General features: G+C 36.1%; 1 protein-coding gene across 3 annotated transcripts in view; it reads right to left on the reverse strand.

The window, feature by feature from the left end:
• Window positions 1-2,479: 2,479 nt before the first annotated feature.
• Window positions 2,480-19,850, reverse strand: part of LOC5570985 (serum response factor homolog) — a 647,440-nt gene continuing 630,069 nt past the window's right edge. The window contains exons 3-5 of one of the 3 annotated variants that reach the window (XM_021850912.1): window positions 7,126-7,204; window positions 6,757-7,065; window positions 2,480-3,548 (exon numbers count right to left, since the gene is read on the reverse strand). In XM_021850912.1, the coding sequence (XP_021706604.1) occupies window positions 3,316-3,548; window positions 6,757-7,065; window positions 7,126-7,204 (621 nt within the window). In that variant the 3' untranslated portion in view covers window positions 2,480-3,315. Of the gene's footprint in view, window positions 3,549-6,756; window positions 7,205-19,850 lie in introns of all 3 variants that reach the window. The other 2 variants (XM_021850911.1, XM_021850910.1) reach the window with 2 other exon arrangements.

The raw sequence follows: 19,850 nt of genomic DNA on the forward strand, positions 1-19,850 counted from the left end.
TGTAGACAAACATCATCAGGTTGGACGTTGTACCAGTGGCATAGCTAGGGTTTTTGAGGCCCGGTGCGGAGTTCGATATAAAATAAAAGACGCCAATGTGAAATCGACTATTGTAATAAACATTGTACATATAGCTTTTGGTGAGCTTGCAGGCAATGAGGCTCCTGCACCTAAGGCTACAGCACGTGCACAGTAACTCTAGTTTAAAGGGAAACATGCCAATAAATTAGCCACTTGTTCAGAAACACATTTGTTTACTGAAAATTATCGAAAGGACTTTCAGTGGATTGACATGAAAGTGGAAATGTTAGCTGGCGAAGTAACACGGGAAAGCAATGATTCATTACAGCCTTAATTGGGTTGTTTAATGAAGACAAATTCACAGATTTTCGTAGCTTGATCGAAAGAGCGTAGTTTTCTAGGTACGACACGATTTTATTGCACTTCAATATCTTAATGTTGATATTATAAATGATTAAAAAAGATTTGAATCCGTCGACCTAATGACATTTCAATTTACATAATGACAGCTCGTCCTGAAGTAAAGTTTGCCGTGGGGTGATTCAAATGTGATTTCCATACTAATTTCAAACTTATTTTGTTAATAGTTGCAGGTCACGGAAAATTGTAAAACTTTGGATTCTAGTTCAAATTTTGACGTATATTCAGAATATGTAAGAAACTGGATACCCCTAAACAAGCCAATTAGGTATTCTAAGAAAGTTTACACATTTCATCAATGTTGTGTTTTTAAGTCGGAGATGATTTTGAAATTATTGATGAAAGAAATGCTTAAAGATCGATAAATTCGACCAAGGTTTACTCAAAATGAATTTTAATGATTTCTCCAGGAGTTCATTTTGTGATTTTCACGTACTTCATAAGGATTTCGTTTTAGACCTTTAAACACTCAACGTTGATTTTTTCTTAGGGTAAGCATAGAAGTTAACTCAGAGATTCCGTCAAGAGTTCCTTCAAAGATTGTTTTAGAAATATTTTAAGAAAATCATAAGTGCTCAAGGAATGTATCTAATTTCACCATCATTTTCTTAAAACTTCCATCAATTTTCTCATTTACAACATCTTTGAGATCTCAACTATTATTTCCTCCAGGGATTTTCTAGAATTTTCTTAAAAATTATCGTTCAGACTTCAACCAGAGGATTCCTGCAGGAATTACACAAGTGATTGTTTCTAACATTCTTTCAGGAATTATTCTAGAAATTATTGAGAAATTTCCCAAAGATGTATTCGGCCCTCAGATATTTTCTCAGAAATATATCCAGAAAGAGATCAAGGATTTTTTTCAGAAGTTATTGGTGAAATTTTTCAAAATCTGGGAAATATTTTAGAAGGAAATCTCAAAGTAACATATGTTGAAACTCTATTTAGTTTGTAACCCTTAATGAACTCCCATAAAATTCTCTGAAAGAACTCTTGAGCTCGACGGATTGCTGTAACAATTGGAATTACTACAAGATTTACTGTAGTATAAGCTGTGGTATGGAACTGTAGGGTGAAGCCATTTTCTCGCACTTGTTTTTTAACTGTTTGCATACTTGCGCCTGCTCGCTACTAAGATAAACTTTTGAGGAAACCATGTTGATTTTACTTGAAAAATACACGAGAAATTGTTTGGAAGATTCATTAAATCTCTGTGCAACTTCGATTGTTCTGGTCAATCACGGAGTAGCAACTACGAATTGTACGGTCATGTATGCTCATGCTCAATATGTGTTTAGTTGAGAATGATCAAATATCTACTATTTTTGATTACTTATCGTTCTTTCTATTTCAACATCCTGTCACTAATAATAGTTTACGGAACAAGTTGCAGAATGATGATTTTTACAGCACGAGTCGTAGATTTATCCTATGAGGCTTGCCGAGTAGGATAATTTCGGCGAGTGCTGTAAAAATCGAGTTCTGCAACGAGTTACGTACAACATTGTTTGCAATTTCATAGAAGACCACTTGAGGGTTTCAGAAATCATATCGGAATGCATTCACCATTATTTTACATTTTTTTATGATTCATTACGCAACTCAAAACAGTTGCGTAATGAGAAAGCGTTGCGTAATGAATAATAACAGCACTGGTTTCGGTTACGGAATGACTATTCTCGCACTGCATACATCAGTTCAGGAAAGTAGGCCGTTTCAGGACAGATTGGCATGATGAAAAACAGTTTATTACTATGAGAAATTGCAAAAAGAATATTCTTGCACCTTGCACCAACATCATCACTTTCCAGGGGAACGAATCGTTTGTGGAAATGGCTTTCGTGGAAACGGGTCATTCAGGAAACTGAAATTCGGAGAAAAGTAGCACAAACCTGAAATCATGTACCTACTTTATTTCAAGCGACTTACTCGTGAAGCTGGTTAACTACATTTATTGTTTAATTAATTATGATCGTGGTTTACGGCTTACCAGCCGAGTGGAAGTTAACATTTCTTTCCAAAAAATCAATTAAAGTCCATTTTCAACATTTTATTATGAACGCTTATTTGGTGTAATATAATAAGTTACGTACTTAAGTAATAGCGAAAAGAAGAATAAAGAGATAGAAATGAAACAACCAATGAATGTGCAAGCGATTTTTTTTTCTTTACAAACTGTTGGATTTTTGTTTTCGCGGTGGTGAATCCACCAAGTAGGATGAGAACGTACAGTTCGCCTTACAATCTAAGAAAAGCTTACAGTTTGAGATGCACATAGCTGGTTATGGTACATGTAAATCCATGATTTTGATGCATATCAAAGCTAAAAGTAAATGAGACAGTTTTTGCATCATACAATATTATGTTGTTGGGTTGGTTTAAACTTAAAGCTTATGGAACTAGTGTTAAAGAAACCTTAATCTAGGGTCAACAACTCGAATCTCATTCCGATTTTTGTTTTCGTTTCAATGGAGGACATTTGATGCATCCTCAAAACCTCTCACTCTTTGTTAGGATGTAAATAGCAATGGTGTGTCGAATGAATTTTGGTTTGTTTCAATTTATTTTAGGGGTGATTATTATGGTGTTCAAGTACTTTTGGCCTTTTGTAATAAATAAATCTATTAAAAGCATTTAGTTTTGATTGCTTGTTATTACAACAAGATGATTAATGCAGAAAATGTTGAAAAGCCTTTTGCAAATATCTAAGTCTACTATTGGATTTTGCATGTTTTTTTACGGCAATTTACGATTTGTCAAAAGAGAAAACGTTACAGTACCTAACAAATATTATTCCAAAGCTCATAAAGAAAACCTGTAAAAGCGAATTGTTTATTCTGTTAGTCTAATTAAAAGCAAACACTTTCAAACTCAGTCATCGACTTCGGCCTTGATAGTGACATCCTTGGACTGCGGAGGACGCCTTCCGGCCGTAAATGTCGATGATGATGACGCAGGAGACGATGAAGATCTGGCGTTGGAAGTGTTCGATTTGGCATTGATGGGCTGAGCAGGATGGTTCTGGTTTCCGTTGGCATTTTTGGGATCCGGTTTGAGGGTGGACATGAGCGACAGGGGTATGGTGATGAATTGTTGACCGCCATCTGTAATGAAAATAGAAAATAGATTAGTTTTCATTTGTCCCGGAGGAAGACATTTTTCCGAAATCTTCAGTATTTAAGTCATGTGAATCAAGCTTGTCCATAAATTAGGTAGAACTATTAAAAACAATAGATCACAGAGGCTTTTTAATTAAGAATTAACGTTCAAAAGCTTCATAAGATGAAATACTACAGAAATTTTTAAACATTGATCAATCAGATATATTGCCGATCTTTCATAAGAGGTACAAATCTCTCAGATCGGACCAGAACGCGGCAGCCATTTATGTCAAAAAAAAAAAACCAAGAAGGCTTGGCAGGCCTGCTTCAGACAGTAATTTAATAGTATCTAAATTCCCTGGAATTGCCATTCTGAAAAGAAATTCTCCATGACACCAGTTAACAGAAGTTTAGATGCGCATTTGAACCTTATAATTTTGCTTGTGAACGAGGCATTAGTAAAGCTTATGAACAAATAAATTGATTCATATTACGGACACTTAAGACTTCTTTGAAGTAAAAAACAATCTAAAAGCATATAAATTAAATCATTCTATGTGATACCTAAGCGTTATCATGCTATCAAAACAATTACCGTTATGTCTCTAATTCCAAACCGACTCATATTCCGAACACTCGGGTTTTGTATGGCGACTAGGATGAAATATTTCACTGAAATATGTCATGAAATAACCAGGAAATGACAGTTAATTGCAGTTGAATTAAAATGTCTTCAAATATATTTTATACCAAGGACTAGTGATGATTCTCTTGTTCGAGACCACTAGAACTAGCTCAGATTAATTTGTTGCAAAATTATTCATTTGAATACGATTTTTTCGTGCATTCCGAATTTGAATCAAGGTGTTTGAAATAAGAGACAGAATGAGACAGTGTTCGGCATTTGAATCAAAATGTTGTTCCATATTTTTGTGTAACAACTTGAATAAACATTTTTATCGGCACACCTAACAGCTATCGGATAGGCTTTGCGAAGAAATACAAATTTTCACAAATATCAGCTAATTTAAGCCTATCAGATGCATTTGAAGTCACTGTTGACGTTAAGTGTTCGGAATATGAGTCAAAACGGTGCCTTTCAAATGGTTGGTGAGGATTTGATTTCTACAACTTGAATAAGCTTAAATAAATAGAAATGTGGGCCCTCTCCAGCCGTTAGAAAACCCTCAAACCTGGAAAAAGCTCATTAAAATGAATCTTTAAATTGGAAGCTTTTAAACGGCAAATTTTGAAACATTTCAATTGATTACCTGCTTTGCTCTTCTACAGTTGATCAGCAGGAGTTTTCTCGTTTTATTTTGTATGGCGAAAGGGATGTAACTTAATTTTTTTTGTAAATGAAAGCAATAATCGAAAAAATATTGGGTAGGCGTGATAGTCATCATCATTACGTTCAATCGGTACCAAATATTTTTTCGAACAAAGTTCCGTATTTTGAGAAATAAATCGTTAGATGCATTTCGCCATACAAATATTTTCCCCGTTACCTGTTAGCGATTTTTCGTGCATAGACACTAGCGCAAGTGCGTTACTGTATGGCGAGTAGCGAATCAGGGGATGCATGTAACCCATTGACATCTTTCCCATAAATAGTTGAGTGTCCGGAATTTGAATCAGAACGGTATACAAATAAGGTCTGTCATGAAATACCGTTTTGATTCATATTACGGACACTTAAGGCCTCAGTGATATACACCTAAACAAAACACAAATAAATTGAATTGTTCTGGATAAAACTTTAGCGTAATTAGCCCTTGTAAACACTTAAATTTTGAATGGTGGGTGACCATTCGGACTGTACATCTTGAATTCACATTAATAAATAAACATTTTCGGCCTTTTTTTGATTTTTACTTTTGCTTCATATTCCGGACACTTTGATTTGACTTCCGGACAGCTATTTTAAAACACCATTAGAATAGTTAGATTATTTAATACACGTGTTACGTGAGAATGATGATACGAACCCCTGAGCATTTGTCGGACTACCTACGATTCCATGTTTGTCAATCTTCGGTGTTTTCGACTCTGCTTTGTTGTTGTTGATCGCTGATCAACTAGCAATATGATCACAAACAACAGCAAAAGAACCAACTTGTTCTGGCACGAAAACACCGAAGCTGTAAGTACTATTGTGATTTATAATTGTAATTTGAGTGTTTTAATAAATATATTTTAGCTTTATAGCATGTGGCAATAGATGCTGTTGTGTTCGTATGTATTGCCCTGCTGAAAGAACGGTGTCTTTCACTGTTTGTAACAACACGTACTAAGCCGTTAGAAAGACGTCAAAACTAGTTGAGCATTGTAAATTTCCATGGATCGCCATATAAAATGTTTATTCAAATCACCTTTCAAATAGGGACACTTTTTAATGGCGCATTTTGAAACATTTCCAGTGAAATCTTTCCCATACAAAGTAGAGTGTCCGGAATTCTAATCAAAACGGTAGGTTGTTCCAGGTTTTTGACAGTTGCCCGGTTAACCTACTTAGTTGAACGGACCATGTTGTGCGCAATTGTGTGATGCATGTGCAATAAATCGTACTGTGACAATCGTGGAGTCTAAACGGGTGAAAATGTCGCAGTGTAACGTGGCGTAACCATGCTTGAAGAGATGACAAAATTGTCATAGAAATCTAAGCATCCGTGATAGACTACATACTAGTGATTTAACAATTCTTTTTGTATTTCATTAACAATTTTGATAAAATATCTTCTTAGAATCCTGCTCTTCATTTACACTTGAATTCCATATGCAACTCAATAAATTTTCCAAAACGTTTCTAAAAGTATTCCTCCGAAAATTCATTGAGTAATTCAACCAAAAACTCTCCGAGAAGTCTATTTTCATTGATTATATTGAAGAACTTGCGCTGCTACAAAGCATGGAATTGCTGAAGGTTTCTGGGTTCGATTCCTGGCGGTCCAGAATCATTTAGATATTAAAACTTTCTTGACTCCCATGTTCTTGGAGGAAAGACTGAAGTTTTTTTTAATTACTTTAAAAATCTAGAAGTTCTTACAGTAAATTAATTCCGTACTATATCCGTCAAATTTCTCAATAAATTGCTTTATAATTTGTTTCAGTTTTGGGATAATGTGTTCTGAGAGGGTAAGAGAATTTGCAAATTTCTGGTCTACGTAGATTGTGGACGACCCTTTTTCTAATTATTGTTTTGCTTACTTACCCTCGTTATGAAGCTGTATTTGACCCGATTGCAGCAGTCTGACCAACACGTCCTGAGGTAGATTAGCCAATGCCGTAGCCGGGTAAATTACATTGCTTGTGACTTGGGATTGCTGATGTTGTTGTTGTTGCTGTTGCTGTTGATGCTGTTGATGCTGTTGAAGTGCTTGCTGCTGTTGTTTGTATTGCTCCTCGAGGATGGACAGTTTGTTGCTGTTGGCAGCCGCTTGAGCCGCTGCCTGAGCCGCTATCGACGACGACGACGACGACGGTGTTGAAGTTGACGTACTAGAAGACGACGTTTGTGGCGCTATACTAACACTGTGATTATTACTATTAATGATTGTTTCATTTGGTATTTTACTATTACTACAGCTAGGTCCAGGTGGCGAATCGGGAGGCGAGTAGTCCTCGGTATCGCTGCCTGACGACATCGGTGAACGATCATCCTGAAAGAGAAAAAAAGCGTCGAAAGAGACGGATTAGTGCTAAATCAATTTGTCACGGGTGCGATGAAATTGTGCAATTTTATTGGACCTGAAAAAGCGAAAACGCTTCTAGGGGAAGGATTAGCGTGTGCCAAAGGCGGATAAATTGCTTATAGCCAAACCCGGAGATGAGAGCCGTCATACGCGTTTGAACCATAGAGTAAGGTGGGGTAAAAGTCTAAGAGGGGCAGTTTGTTTTTAACATGTTTTTAAAATTTCAAGATGGTTTGAATACTATTCAAATAAGAGAGCTTCACTTTATAGAAATCTATTGGGAGTTGGGAATTTTATGACCATTAATTGACAGACATGCAATATGTACAGTAGGGTGGGGCAAAAGGTCGACGTTAGTAGTGTAATATTTACAGGGACAGGGTTAGTGAAAAGACAGTTCGAGTGAGACAAGAGTTTCTTTTTGAGATTTCTTGCTCAATTCAATACAAAAGTTATAAATGTCATGATAGTTTGAATGCAATTCAAGTAATAGACTTTCACTCTAAATATTATAAAAATTGATGATGTATTGAAGGTTCATTGTGTGGTATTTGTTTCGTTTTCACTGTTTCTTTTTTTGTTGGAAACGTTTATTACACTAAGGTCGAACCGTTGCCCCACCTTCCTCTAATGATTGCCGTTCCATAGAATGATGGCCCTTCAAGCCAATATGTAAGCACGAGGCCTGTCCATAAGATGACAGAATCGCAAAAAACGCGGTTGGCATGTAAGCAGAGCAGCAGCATAAAAAGTATATCACCGCACATAATGCGTTACTCAGTAGCAATATGGAGCTGAAATGAGCCAACAATGGGCAGGTATTTCATTAATGAAATATTCCACCCCAATTTGGCGGGTCCAGGTAAGCGATAGGATCAGAAGTGATCCACGATAAGGAGGAGATTGTTTTTTAACAGCTCAATGTTCTAAATATGGTCCAGGGGGATCTGATTGGTCAATCTTGGAACTGTTGGTGCCAGTTGATGCATTTTTTCAATAATGCGAAACGTTATGATGGTTGAGCGTGGAGATATGAGACGAACTTTTTTTCGATTCAAGATAAATGGCCTCACGACTGACAAGTGTTGCCGGGGTACAGTATTATGCATTGAAGTCATGAACTTCTTCAAGAATTCCTGACCAAATCTAGTAAATTCGAAAATACTGATCGTAACTGGCGGAACTTGCTTATTCACTTGAGTCGAAGAAACTGGGCTGGTGGCTGCTACTCGGAAAAAATGTCTGATTGCTAATTTCGATGCAGGTATAGAAAGTAGCACTGAAAAGTACTGATTTCTTGCATAAGGTAGTCTTAAATCATTCGTCAGCAGAAAGAATTAGTGTACACACAGCACAAGCGTACGATGTGCACAAATCAGGTTAATAATCAATCTGCCAACCCTTCCCGGTGTGCTTCTTTGTGTCACAAGTAGTTATCGTCGTTATCATCATCATCATCCATGTAACCATTGCACACGCAGCTCTTCGCGGTATGCAGCGTGGTCACTCCATTTAGGCATCGTCACCGGGGTTTCACCTGCTTTGCATCGCACTTTGGCAGAGCGAGAAGACGTGCGCTGTGCCGATGCCGAAGGATCGTTGTTGCGTTCGATCGTTCGTTGATCCACTCGATACGGAGGGACCGTCGCACATAGGAGTAACTGGGTCAAATTTCTTGGCCAAATTTGATTTTTAAAGATTTTTATCTTCTTTTTTCTGGCGTTACCTCCCAACTGAGAGATGATCCTTTCACCTGGCAGCCACCGCCGTTTTATCGGTTAGCAAATTCCCCTCAGTACACTTGTTCGGTATTATGCCGCGCGCATAAAATCTCCGCATATCATTCCAGCTCATGCGATCTTCCTTCGTGCTGCCATTTCTTTCTGCGATGTATTCGCTTTTCTTCAGCTCTCACTGTCCTGTAACGCTCTCTGTTCTGCCGGATACTGACCACAAGCATATGGATTCTGGCTATATTCTTAACATCTGTCACTCTCTGGCACTCTTCATCGAACCTCTAGTTGCACCTTCGTTGCTGATCAATCACATCCCGTGCCGTTGTGGTCACAGATTCAGGGATAGGGCCCCATAGGAATGATGGGTCTGAAAAAGTTTTCTTTCCCGATCTGCGCATTTGCATCGCCGATGACTATCCTGACATCTTGTTTTGAACTTTCTTCGTAGGACTTATCTAGGCTCTGTGAGTTATATCTTCCTTCATGTCATTGGACTTTTCGTTCGTTGGTGCATATGTATATGTTGATTAAGCTGTAATTGTAGAACTTGCCTTTCATTCTCAACACCCAGATTCGGTCACTTACTGGTTTCCACCAAATTCATTTGCTTCTTATAAATTATTTAATATAATAGCCTGTAGCAAACTTATTTAAAATAACTTTCAATGAAGCAGGAATTAGAAATACTACGTTGCAAATTACGTAAGCGAAGTAATCGTATGTGCAAATGAGTTATTTTTCTTCATGTGTTTGACAGCAAAGCAGAAGAACTATAACCTTTTCACGTGTCTCAAAGATCAAATTTTGGGTCTCCAGTAAATTTGTAAAAAAATCTGTTGCTGTTTTCAAACATGTTCCAGCGAGTCACAATTTTGTGCTAAAGTTCATCGAAGTTGTAGAAATTACTAGTTTTATTAATGATTGCGCAAAGTAGGACTAAAACTTGTGTGTGAGACATGTATAGTTTGATTGGCGTGGTCTGATTTAATATCAATGCAATCAAAATTTTGAACAAATTTGCCACCTCTATACAAAATTCGTCGTTTTAGTGGTTGTTTAATGAAAACGTAATTAAACTTAAGTAATTCATTTACTATTTTTATTTCTGAGTGTATTATTCTTAAAAAAAAACAGAATACTATTATTTTCTCTTATTTTTTTTCGTTCCTCACACATTCTCCCAAATTAGTACACGTAAAATCTTTAATTATCTTATCGGAAGTAAATTATTTCATGCAGATTCTTTTTCTAAACGTTTATGAATGTTTCCAAACCTATATTATGCACTTTTACAACTCCCAAAAAAAAAATATTTCGAAAATTAATCAAAACTAAGGAAAACTTGAAAAAAGACTAAGTTTTTGCAGTTTCAACGCTGGTTTATATATTATGGTTAGTGAGTTTGTTTTCCACATTTTATAAATCAAATATTTCACACAAAAATCTGGTTGTCTGGAATCACACAAAGCTTTAAAACGACATGTGAAACGTCGTTTCTTGCTAGCCGTCCACAGGAACACGTCTTATAAAATTGGAAAACAATACGGACCAATTGACTATAAAAAGAATTCAGTATTACAGTTGGCTTATACCAAGATCAGCAGCGTTTTTGGAATGAAAGCATTAAAAAATGTTCTGCGATGTTTTGTGATAATTTTAACTATAATTTTCACTTTTCAAATCAGCTGATTCATAAATTGTGGGTGATTCAACTGTGTGGGGCCACTGTAAGTGTATAATCGGCCATTTATACGTTTTTCAACATTTTAACCATTATATTGATTCTGCTACTCCTATGTGCGTCGAAGAGTGGACGAACGGCTGCTGCTGCCACGGCACGGTCCAAAATGGTGAGTTGTTGCCGTTTGCCGTTCCCGATACTGCTGCAGTCCAACAGTCTGGCAGTGACGAAAGCGCTTGTAGGAGCAGCCAGCCTCATGCGGATGATAAGAGGAGGTACCTAGAGGTGCTGCGGTGACAAACGAGATATTCTCTATTTTGATGTTACGGGGAAGGTGATCCGAATTTGGATGACGGTAGCAGATCGGTTTGTATTTTTTGTCGAAACGATTTCCCCCACATATGGCAATGGAAAACATCATGTTTCGAGATGTCGGCAGGTGGAAATTGTCAGGCGATGTAGGGGAAAGTGGGGGGGAAGAGGAACAGTGGAAGCCAGTGCTCTGATAAGGCTCAAGGAACGCGGTTTGAAGACTTGATTTTCCATAATTTTCACAAAGACAAATTACAGATGCAGACATTTTCTCGTTCGGATCGATACAGCGCAGTGACGGATCCTTTCTGAGCGAGTGAGTTTCATTGAGTGCGACGAGAGCAAAAAGCTTCACTGAACAAGGTTGAATGCTATCAGATGAGGTGAAGGAAACACGTGAGCGATACCGGTATGTCACTTTGAAATTTTTGAGCTATTTTGTTTAAAAATTATGATAAATTCAATTTCATTGTATATGAATATTAGTGCTTATGTCAAGGAAACCCTCAAAAAATTATAGGTGGAGGTTAGAATTTTGAATCGTTAAAATATTTTATAGACATTTCTTCCAGTGTATGAGATGTGCAAGTATATCTTCAATCGCTACATTGGATTCTTCACAATATCCCCATCTCCCTTAAACCTTGTCAATAGCCAGACAGGGTGCAGCATTAGCCGATGATACTACTTGTATCGAATAAATTATCAGCACCAGTTAGACAAACTATTGCCAGCACGTCTAGTGACATCCAGATGTTTGGCAGTGGTGTATTAAGGAGTTCATAAAATTTGTATTGGTAAAGTAATTTATGGACGTTCTAGTTTGAATGTTTCACTAAATATTTAATCATAGAGTAATGTTTAATTCGTTGATTTCTTTGCATGCTCCTGCGGGGTGAGCGACGAAATCAGGATTGTGTCTGGTTTAAGTAGTACGGTTGCGAAATGAGTACCGGTCATATATGTTTATTAGGGTGCCAATGAAAATCGATTTTTCGAATTTCAAAAAATGGTAGTGCTCAAAAGTTTTGTCTCCCATGCAAAATTTGAGCTCAATCGGACTTCATTAAGTGGACCCCCAAAGCGGTCAAAGTTTGGCTTTTTTGACCCATGAAAAATCTCCAAAGGGGGGGTACATGAAATTTCCGAAATCGAATTTTTTTTTTGATGCCAGATGTCTTAGAAATGCATGAAACGTCGAGATCTGGTGTTATTTGAAATTTTTTTTTTTTGAAAAAATCGACCTTTTGGGACTTAGTAAATTTTTGAGTTGGGGGAGTGAATTGAATTTGAAATGAACGATTTGAATTCAATTGCTGAGAAATTCAAGGCAATAGTATTGAAACATATCCATATCATTGTTGGCCACTGAAAGCATATTATATGTGATATTTCATTAGGGTGGTTTATTTATTTTCGATTAGGGTGGTCCTTTTTGTAAAAAAATAAAAAAAAATAAAAAATAGAATTTTAATTGAATATTGAAGACAATAGTATTGGAACATCTCTCACATTATCGTAAGCCATTTTCTACATTTAATATGTGGTATTTTATTAGGGTGGTTTACTTATTTTCCATTACGGTGGGCCTTTCTGTCGAAAAATCATAATTTGAATGGGATATTAAAAACAATAGTATTTTATCACCTCTTCCATCATTGTAGGGCATTTCCTTCATTAGATTCGTGATACTTTATTAGGGTGACTCACTTATTTTCCATTGGTGTTTGCCGAAAATTAAAAAAAATCATGAAATTTTGAATTTGATCCTTTTAGTATTTTAACACCTCTTTTATAATCGTAGGCCATTGTCTTCATTTTTGTTCAGAGAGGCTTTAAATTCCTCTGAATTCATGCGCTTATAGTTCCATTTGATATGCGACATCATCGTAGGACACTGTTAACATATTTCATTAGGGAGTTTCTCCCATTTTCCATTAGGGTGCATCATTTTTCGTACAGTTTGAAACCATGATTTCTCGAAAAAGTCTCGTTCACTTTCCTTAATTATGGTGTCATTGTAAAAATTTTAACCTTAATATCTACAGACCAAAAGATTATGGTGTGGACTACTACATAATATTTGCGTAATGTTCGACGAAAAATGTAAAGATAAGTTAGTTAACAACAAAAGAGTTTTCTAGAAAGCCTCTCATTGTTAGAAAGGTCCTTTTGAAAAGTTTTGCGTGATTTTAATTCGGAGCTGAACCAGTTCGGAGTCCTCGTCTCATACAAAATCCGCTTGCTACTTCGTGATTTCAGATGCACTCATCTCAGAGATCAAGCATTGAGCCTCAGTGACCTTTCCAATTTAGTTTTGCAAATTCCGAAGGAAAATTCTGAAGGAAATACCGAAGGAAATTCCTTAGGAAATTCCAACGGAAATTCCAGAGGGAATAACGAAGGAAATTCCAGTGGAAATTCCAAAAGAAATTCCAGAGGAAATATCGCAGGAAATTCTAGAGGAAATTTCGAAGGAAATTCCAGAGGTAATTTCGAAGGAAATTCTAGAGAAATTCTGAAGGAAATTCCAGAGAAAATTCGGAAGGAAATTCCAGAGAAAATCCCAAAAGAAATTCCAGAGGAAATTCCAGAGATAATTTCAAAGAAAATTCTAGGGGAAATACGGAAGGAAATTCCAAAGGAAATTTCGAATGAAATCCCGAAGGAAATTCCAGAGGAAATTCCAAAGGAATTTCCAGAGGATGTTCCGAAGGAAATTCCAGAGAAAATTCCGAAGGAAATACCGAAAGAAATTCCAGAGAAAATTCCGAAGGAAATACCGAAGGAAATTCCAGAGGAAACGAAAATTATAGAGGTACTTCCGAAGAAAATTCCGAAATAATTTCAAAGCTTCAAAAGAAATTCCAAATGAAATTCCGAATCAAATTTAGCATGAAGCTCCAAAAGGAATTCCGAAGGAAACTCCAGAAGAAATTCTGAAGCAAATTACAAAATAAATTTCGACGAAAATAACGTAGAAAATTCCAAATCAAATCCCGAAGGTAGCTCCAAAAGAAATTCCAAACTAAATTCCAAAGCAAATCCCGAAAGAATTTCCAAAGAAAATTCAAAAAGAAATTCCATAAAAATAAATCCGAATGGATTTTTGAAGGATGTTCCGAAGCAAATTCCAAAGAAAACTCGGACGAAAATTGCGCAAAAAATTCCAAATGAAATTCCGAAGCCAGCTCTAAATGAAAATGCAAAGGAAATTCCATAAGAAATTTCAAAGGAACTTCCAAGCGAATTCCAAAGGAAATTCCAAAGGCAATTCTAGAAGAAATACCGAAAGAAATTCCAAAGGAAACGCCGAAGAAAATTTTGAAGAACTGAAGAAGGAAATTCCGAAAGTAATTCCAAAGAAATCCAAAATAACTTCCTGAAGCAACTTACTGATAGAAATTCATGAAGAAATTCCAAAGGAAATTCTGAAGTAAATGAGATATGAAGTTCCGAAGAATACAAAGGAATTTTAGAGGATACTCCCAAGAAAATTCCGAAAAAACAATTCGAAGGAAATTCCAAAGTAAATTCCGAGAAATTTCAACGGAAATTCTGTTGAAAATTACGTAAAACAGTCCAAAGAAAAATTCCGTAAAAAATTCCAATCAAAACTTCTAAATAAAATTCCGAAATCTCCAAAGGAAATTCCAAAGGTTATTCCAAAGGAAATTCCGAGGAAACTCTATAACAAGTTTGGAAGTAATTTCAAAGAGAATTTTGAAGGAAGTAATAAAGGAATTCCAAAGGAAATTATGAAGAAAATTTATTAAGTAGCCTCAAAGAAAACTGCAAAGGAATTTTAAAGGATACTCCTAAGGAAATTTCGACGGAAATTCCAAAGTTAATTCCGAAGGAAACTAAAAAAAAAATCAACGGAATTTCCGAAGCAAATTTCAGAGGAAATTCTGACGAAAATTGCGTAGAAAATTCTAAAGGAAATTCCGAAAAAAATCCAAAGGAAATTCCGTGGAAAATTACAAAGGAAATTCCAAAAACTCCATAGGAAATTCCATTAAAAAAAAATTCAAAGCAAATACCGAATGAAATTCAAAAAGGAATTTCTAAGGAAATTTCGAAGAAAAAACCACAGCTCCAAAAGAAATTCCAAAGGAAATTTCGATGGAAACTTTCAAAATATAAGGAAAATCCCGAAAAAAAAATTAAAAAAAAAAAACTAAATAAAATTCTAAAAGAAATTCTGAAGCGCATTCCAAAGGACATTCCGACGACTATTCTGAAAAATAGCCAAAGCATATTCAAAAGGGAATTTCTAAGGAAATTCCAAAGAAAATTCCAAAGCAAATCCCGAAGCAAATTGCAATGAAAAAAGGAAGTTAAAAGAAAATTTCGTAGAAAATTTCTAAGGAATTTTCTCTGGAATATCCAAAGCAAATTTGTAAGGAAATTCTCAAGAAAACTCTGTAGAAATTCCAAAGAAAATTGTAAAGGAAATTTCTAAGAATATTCCGCACTAAATTTCAAAGGTCCAAAAGAAATCCCAAATGAAATTCCGAAGAAAGCTCCAAGGAAAATTTCGAAGGAAATTCCAAAGTAAATTCCAATGCTTCGAAAGAAATTCCAAATAATATTTCGAATACACTTCTGAAGGAAGCTCCAAAGATAATTACACAGGAAATTCCGAAACAAACTCTAGAAGAAATTCGGAAGGAAACTCCAAAGAAAATTCCAAAGCAAATTTCGAAGGAAACTCAAAAAGAAACTCCGAAGTAAATTTCGAAGAAAATTCCAATGAAAAGTTCAGAATGAAATGCCGAAGGACACTTCATAGGAAATTTCGAAGGAAATACCACAGAAAATTCAAAAGGGCACTTCTAAAGATACCGAAGAAAATTCCACAGGATATTCCGAAGCAAGTTCAGGATAAATTTCCAATTTTGATGAAAATTCCGTAGAAAATTTCAAAGGAAATTTCGTAGAAAAGTCCAATAAAAATTTTTAAAAGGAATTTCGAAGGAATCGCGTGTACTATAGCAAGCAGAAGGCAACGTACTTTTGTTTCGGGAATGAAGGAGCCCAAGGCTGAGAATCTCTTTTGAAAAAATAAACTAATCACTTTTGTTGCCCTTCATCGTCGCCCATCAAGCTATTGTCATAATTTGAATACGTCAAAAAATATTTCATTCCTTTTTTATCTGTATTTTGATTATGGCAGTTAGAGTTGTGCTTCACTGAATTCACTGATTATTGTTATTGGAACGTTTTATATTAACTATTCAAAAGAAAACCTTAATGAAAATATCTTAACGAAGAGTTGCATGCCAATGAAGAATCATGATTCAAAACTATACAAACAAAGTTGATTTGTTAGATCTGTTGAGAATATTTTTTTTTAATTTACAAATTAAATGATCACCCTTATGCAAAACTGAGGACAATAGCCCCAATGAAATATCACTTATTATATGTTAACAGTGGCCTACGATGACATAGGAGATGTTTAATTACTCTTGTATTTATTATTACATTCAAATTCTCAATTTTCTTCAAAGGACCACCGTAATGGAATATAAGTGAGCCTTTCCAATGAAATATCACGAATTTTATGAAGGAAATGGCCTACGATGATGAAATTATGATTTTTCGACAGAAAGGCCCACCGTAATGGAAAATAAGTAAACCACCCTAATAAAATACCACATATTAAATGTAGAAAATGGCTTACGATAATGTGAGAGATGTTCCAATACTATTGTCTTCAATATTCAAGTAAAATTCTATTTTTTATTTTTTTTATTTTTTAACAAAAAGGACCACCCTAATCGAAAATAAATAAACCACCCTAATGAAATATCACATATAATATGCTTTCAGTGGCCAACAATGATATAGGATATGTTTCAATACTATTGCCTTGAATTTCTCAGCAATTGAATTCAAATCGTTCATTACAAATTCAATTCACTCCCCCAACTCAAAAATTTACTAAGTCCCAGAAGGTCGATTTTTTCAAAAATTTTTTTTTTCAAATAACACCAGATCTCAACGTTTCATGCATTTCTAAGACATCTGGCATCAAAAAAAAATCGATTTCGGAAATTTCATGTACCCCCCCCCCCCTTTGGAGATTTTTCATGGGTCAAAAAAGCCAAACTTTGACCGCTTTGGGGGTCCACTTAATGAAGTCCGATTGAGCTCAAATTTTGCATGGGGACTTTTTTCGAGGAGACAAAACTTTTGAGCACTACCATTTTTTGAAATTCGATGGCAAAATTTTTCCCATACATTCCATTGGCACCCTAATGTTTATGCAAATTATATCTCTATAGTGTTCAAAAACGAACCCTTCAAACAACCCTTTCACATATACAAACTTCCAGTGTTTTCTTCCTCATTTCTTTCCAACTGTTATACTTTTTTCAGAAAATATTGATTATTACACTAAGGTTGAATTTTTGACCTACCTATCTCTGTGACTGTTGTAGTTCCCTCTCTTTGGCAATACATAAATTATCGAACGTTTTCAAATTTTGAATATATTTGAATGTTTTAATATCAAGATATATTTCTCGCGTTGAGTATCATACAGGCGTATCTGCAGTGATCGATTTCTCTTCGTCGATTTTCTTTTTGGCTTTGTATACGAAACTTAAACGATTTTCGGAACATTTTACGATCCTGCATGACGGAGGACAATTACTATTATCTTCTAAAACATAAATAGCAGTCGAAAACATTGACCCGGCTGAGTAGTTTGCAGAAGAGAAAATCGACGAAGAGAAATCGATCACTGCATGATACTAAAAGCGAGATTTGATATCAAACTATATGAACACACAAAATGATAAATAATTGAAAACCATTAAATTATCACATATGGCGAAATAGGGAACCATTATGTCCAGAACTGGTACACCTACCCTTCTACACAGTGTAATCAGTTCACTCAGCACGCCTATGCCCACGCGCGCATCATTGTCGTCCGCTGTGGCTGTCATCAACGTTAATTCAATTGACGTTTGTCACAAAAGCACCTGGTCCCTTGGCGCGCAAAGGCCTTTGAAATGATGAGTGAAAATAAAAAACGATCGACAAGAGAGACATTTCGTCTATCGTTGCAACCACATGTGGATACAGCAAGTACTCGGAATGATTGAACACCGCACCTGTCCCGGTGTCCTTTTTTGGGCGGAAATCTACCAGTGCGTTTTGACCATATTGGATTATTATCAGCCGTGGAGGCCGCGATTCCTATCTTGTTCGTATCAGCCAGTGATAATATGTTGTTTGTCATATGGCACACCACTGAGCAAGGGCCCTCCGATATGGAGCTGATAGGGGTTCACCTTATCGTATCTTATCTGGCCAAGGAACGCTCCTCGCCTTGAAGATGCTCGATTGTCGAGGCGCTCATAATGCAGCTGTGGAATCTATCATAGGGGAAGGTGGTTTAGAATGCTAACTTAGGTCTCAATCGCATTTCCAAGAGAAATAGGTAAAAATTCTTACAAGAAACTTATAGCCACAGTACTATATTTCCTATTGCCGAGACAAATATTTTCAAAAAAAAAAAAAAAAACGGTTTATTTAGAGTAGAGAGTCTTGCCCGCTAATTCTCGGAATGAAAATCACCGGATATATCGGAAACTCTCGAGTCCCGGGATATTTTTGGAAAGTCCTGGAATTTCCGAAATTTAAATGGAAGCACCATTAGTCTTCAGCAAGTCACACATATTCTTAGATGACACAATCTTAGACGATTGTTAAGGAGTGCCTGTCCTTTACCTGTAAACAGAGATTTTGAACATAAATTAAGTTTGAAGAGCTTATTTACGCATACTTCATCAGTTGAGAATTGGTTTGCCCACATTTGTATGTTAGCGGAGGACAGAAGTGTAGCTAGGGGAGTGCGGTAGATTTTCGGTGAAATATTGAAACAATTGGAATACTTTAAAAAACTCCATTACTCGATATCGACTCATGAAAAAAAAATAACAGGTCACTTCCAAAAATGTCATTCCTTTTACTTTGATTGAATATAAAGCATTGAAACACGCATCTTTTTGCTCAAAAAAATTAAATGCACAGAAAACTTTGGTCATTTTCACATGTTTGTCCGGAAAGATCGAAGGTGCACAACAAAAGAAAACCAGCGTTTTTCCTCAAACCTAACTTGACTGTCGTTATCTTGCAGTTTGGGAAAGTGTTGTTTCATATTTCGTTTGTATTGCTGTGTGCGTTTGAAATGCAATTATCAAATGCGGGAACACCAAACGCGGTAAGATTTTCAAACAAGGAAGGCGAAGTCAACGATTGGTTTTCTTTGCTAGGTTGGCGGTGATGTGGATCATGGCTACTTAGCAACCGCGTTACTTTGTGTTACCGCGTTTTAAGCTAAGTTAGACTGGATTTGCACGTCATATGCAGCCCAGTTTCCGCTGTCACGAACCGTCAAATGCAGCCCTCCGTTTTTATGGATGAAAAAGTGAAAAGTATTGTATTCAAAATAAACTGTTATTTAAAACCTCAGTGTTCGGAGCAATTTTTTCCACAGTTGCAGATAAATCTTAACACAAGATTAGTTACTTCAAATGTATGCTACGTTTGCTGTTTATGCTATTTATGATTTGGTGTCATGCAAACTAAACTTTTATGTGCTGAGAGGTTCATGTGAGGGTTTGAACGGCTTGCACACGATTTGTATAAACGCAAAGTGGAATAAGAAAAAACTCAGCAATCACAAAAAAATACCGTCTTCGCGAGTCTCGTCTCAAGGAACGATGATATATGTTTCCATTCAAAATTATTATTTACACGCAGGAAAAATCTACATTGTTATGTAAACCTTGCACTCATTGGAACCTGAGAGAGACTCGCGAAGAGGAAAAATATCAACGTCATATGCAGCCCAGATTCTCCT

The sequence above is a fragment of the Aedes aegypti genome, chromosome 3 (assembly GCF_002204515.2).
Source record: "Aedes aegypti strain LVP_AGWG chromosome 3, AaegL5.0 Primary Assembly, whole genome shotgun sequence".
NCBI classification, from domain to species: Eukaryota; Metazoa; Arthropoda; class Insecta; order Diptera; family Culicidae; genus Aedes; species Aedes aegypti.